The sequence below is a fragment of the Gracilinanus agilis genome, chromosome 1, assembly GCF_016433145.1.
Source record: "Gracilinanus agilis isolate LMUSP501 chromosome 1, AgileGrace, whole genome shotgun sequence".
NCBI classification, from domain to species: domain Eukaryota; kingdom Metazoa; phylum Chordata; class Mammalia; order Didelphimorphia; family Didelphidae; genus Gracilinanus; species Gracilinanus agilis.
The window spans coordinates 719,129,723-719,132,720 of NC_058130.1; the positions used below are offsets into that span (position 1 = coordinate 719,129,723).

The 2,998-nt window shown below is 60.4% G+C and overlaps 1 protein-coding gene across 1 annotated transcript in view; it reads right to left on the reverse strand.

The window, feature by feature from the left end:
• Positions 1–320: 320 nt before the first annotated feature.
• Positions 321–2,998, reverse strand: part of HMG20B (high mobility group 20B) — a 26,819-nt gene continuing 24,141 nt past the window's right edge. The window contains exons 2-5 of the mRNA XM_044685307.1: positions 2,873–2,957; positions 1,226–1,441; positions 990–1,122; positions 321–871 (exon numbers count right to left, since the gene is read on the reverse strand). Of these exons, the coding sequence (XP_044541242.1) occupies positions 859–871; positions 990–1,122; positions 1,226–1,441; positions 2,873–2,957 (447 nt within the window). The 3' untranslated portion in view covers positions 321–858. The remainder of the gene's footprint in view (positions 872–989; positions 1,123–1,225; positions 1,442–2,872; positions 2,958–2,998) is intronic.

Here is a 2,998-nt window from a genome sequence, read left to right on the forward strand (position 1 = left end):
CTGTTTTCCTTTCAGGATGACATTACCTGCTTCCTTCCCAGGGGGCCGCGAGACTGATAGTCCAAGCATTCTCGTGCTATTTAGGGGAGGGGAATACTGGAGGCACTGCCAGGGCTGTCCCGGTGAGGCGAGACCCCCTGAGGGGTGAGCAGTGAATCAGGGGCCTTGGGGGAAACAGCCCCGAAGTTCCTGGTGCCCCTCGGGGAAGCCAGGCCCAACTCCCAGGGCCGGACCCTGAACCAGGGGGCTCCCAGGCCGGGGAGGCACTTCTCTTCTAGCCTCTCCCCACCACAGACCCACCACACACACCCACACACAGATTTGGGCTGAGTCGGCTTTTATTTAAAAAGGTGATTGCGATGGTCACAGCTGCCGCTTCTAGGCTGTGTAGGGAGGCTGCCGGCTCCCGGTATGGGGAGGGAGTTGGGGCAAGGCGAGAGGAGCGGGAAGAGGCACGGGACGGAGGAGTCCCGGGAAAAGCTTGGATTTTGTAGATCGCCCGGAGCCAAGTCTGGAAAGGCCAGGCCCGAGAGGCCGAGTCTCAGTCTCCCGCTCCGGGAGAGAGAGGGAGAGGTGGGTCAGGAAGTGGAAGAGAGAGGAAGCCCAGGAGAGGGTCCAGGGCCGGGGGGGGGGCCCCCACCGCTCAGGGGGTGCAGCTCCCGGGTCTCTCTGCGAGCTTGCTGGATGCGGGCAGTCACACGCCTGGCCCCTGGGCGCTGGGCGGGTCCTGGAGGAGGGGCGAGGAGGCCCGAGCCCCGCCCAGTGAGCTGGGAGACAGAGGGGTGGGGGCGAGGCTGCTGGAACCAATTCTTCCCCAGGACTGTAGGGATCCGCGCTGGCCCTTCCTCCGACCACTCCTCACAAGTGCTCGCTGAAGACAACCAGGAAGGAAGGGGCCCATCAGGAGCGAGCGGGGTGCCACCGTGCGGGATCCTCCCACCCCCGACCGACGTCGTCTATCCTGGCCCACCCTCCGGCGCTCCCCTTACCTGGCTATCCGAGACAGGATCTCCTTGATGCGCACGATGAGCTTCTCATGCTGCAAGGGGTCCCGCTCAATGACCCCGTGCAGCTTGGCCATGTAGAAGTCCAGGGTGCTGAGTGTGGGGGTTTCCCCGGTACCTGGTGTAGGGGGGGAGAATGCCAGGGTCCTGGAGAAGACGCCCCGCTCCCCATCCCATCCCACCCTGCAGAGGCCAGGGCCCCGCCCCCAACACCCACGCACCAGGCACCGGCAGGGAAGCAAAGCTGGCGGTGAGCGCCTGGCGGACTGCGCGCAGCTGCTGCTGCAGGGCCAGGGTACGGCGCTCCTCCCGGGCCACCTCCTGCTCCAGCCGCTCCCGGGCACTGCTCATGCTCTGGGTGTGCCTCTGCAGGACTGCATTCTGCTCCTCGAAGGCCACGTTCATCTTCCTGAGCCGTCGGAGCTCCGCTTCCCTGGCTGGGATATGGGAAGCCTCCTCAGAGTCTGCAAGCCCCGGCCAAACCTCCCTGGCACCAAAGGGCCTGCTCAGGGTCTGCTTTCAGCGAGGGGCCATCCCCCACATCCCTCCTGGCACTGGAAATCTGCCCTTCAGTCACACAAGGCTGGAGCAATGGGAGGATCTCTAAGTGACACAGCACCACACTGGGCTAGTCCCCCTGAACTTCCAGGCCCAAGAGATTCATCAGAGCCCCCAAGGCCAGTCTGAGCTAGATCAAAATGTAATTGGGAAACGTTCAAGCAAAAATAGCAACCACCGCTGTGATCCGGTCAATTTGAGTTTGGCACTCCTGCTTACAACAACCTGGGCCAGCCTTAAAGGTCTTATCCCCATTTTACAGATAAGAAAACTGAGGCCAAGAGAGATTAAGTGGCACAACTCTAGTCCAGTAGCTTGTGAATGCTGGGAGGTTGGGTTTAGCCCCAGGTCTCTCCTCTTCCCCAAGCCACAGAAAGGAGAAAAGAATGAAAGGCCTGGCCCAAGGCCAACATGGCTAGTGCTGGGGGAAAGGCAGGAGCTTCTACTGCCCCAGGCCACCCCAGGGAATTCCTGTGATCCTCACTCACTGTTGCCCTGGGAGCTCAGAGGTGTGAGCCATCCTCCCTACCCCCCCCCCCCCCCATCCCTAGCACAGAGCCCAAAGCAAGCTGGAGACCTCTGCTGATGGAGCCAGGCCTGGAGGCAGGTGGTCCTGGGTTCCCACCAGTGTGACCCTGGGAGAGTCACTTAACCTCTTTAGTCTAGCCCCTACTCCTGGTCTAAGAGGTGAAACTAAGGGAGAAGTTTAAAGAAAATAAAGGAATGAATGGATAAATAATGAAATGAACAAATGTGTGTAACTGACTCCTCCCTCCCTCCCATCATACAGTTCAGTCCTCCCGTCCACACTGGCATTAGAGAGTTAATAAATCCTTATTGACTGATTAAGTCACACCTTGAACTCGGGTTCTGGGACTCCAAATCCGATCTACTCTCCACTATACTGGCATACACAGCCGTGCATTCCCATTTAGCAGATGGGGAAACAAACAAACTGAGCCAGGGCCAAAGCCAGGACTGAGCACGGAAGCCCTGATTTTCCAGTCCCTGCCAGGGCCTCCTGAACCGAGCTGTGCACACAGAAGCGTCACTGAGGGCAAACGTGGATGGATGCCTTTTCATTTCTTCCAGCTCTGGCTGCTGTCCTGGCCCGTAGCAGGGCCTCTGCTCAGCCCTGACCTTTCTGGACAAATCTGGGATGTAGCAGGTCACAGGCCTCACCCCCACCCCCACCCCTCAGGCCCCGCCCCCTTCCCTCCCCCAGTCCCGGCCCCCACCCGCATCCGGCTTTTGTCTGGATCCCAGCCGTAGACCCCGCAGGAGGCTCAGGCTCAAGGACCGTCCCTCACCTTTGTTCTGGTCCAAGAACTCCTCCGTGAAGATGGGGACATCGAAGGTGGAGAAGCCGTCAAAGTCCCCGCCCTGGAAGGGGACCTACTTACTGCCTAGGCAGACAACCGCCCCTCCCCCACCCC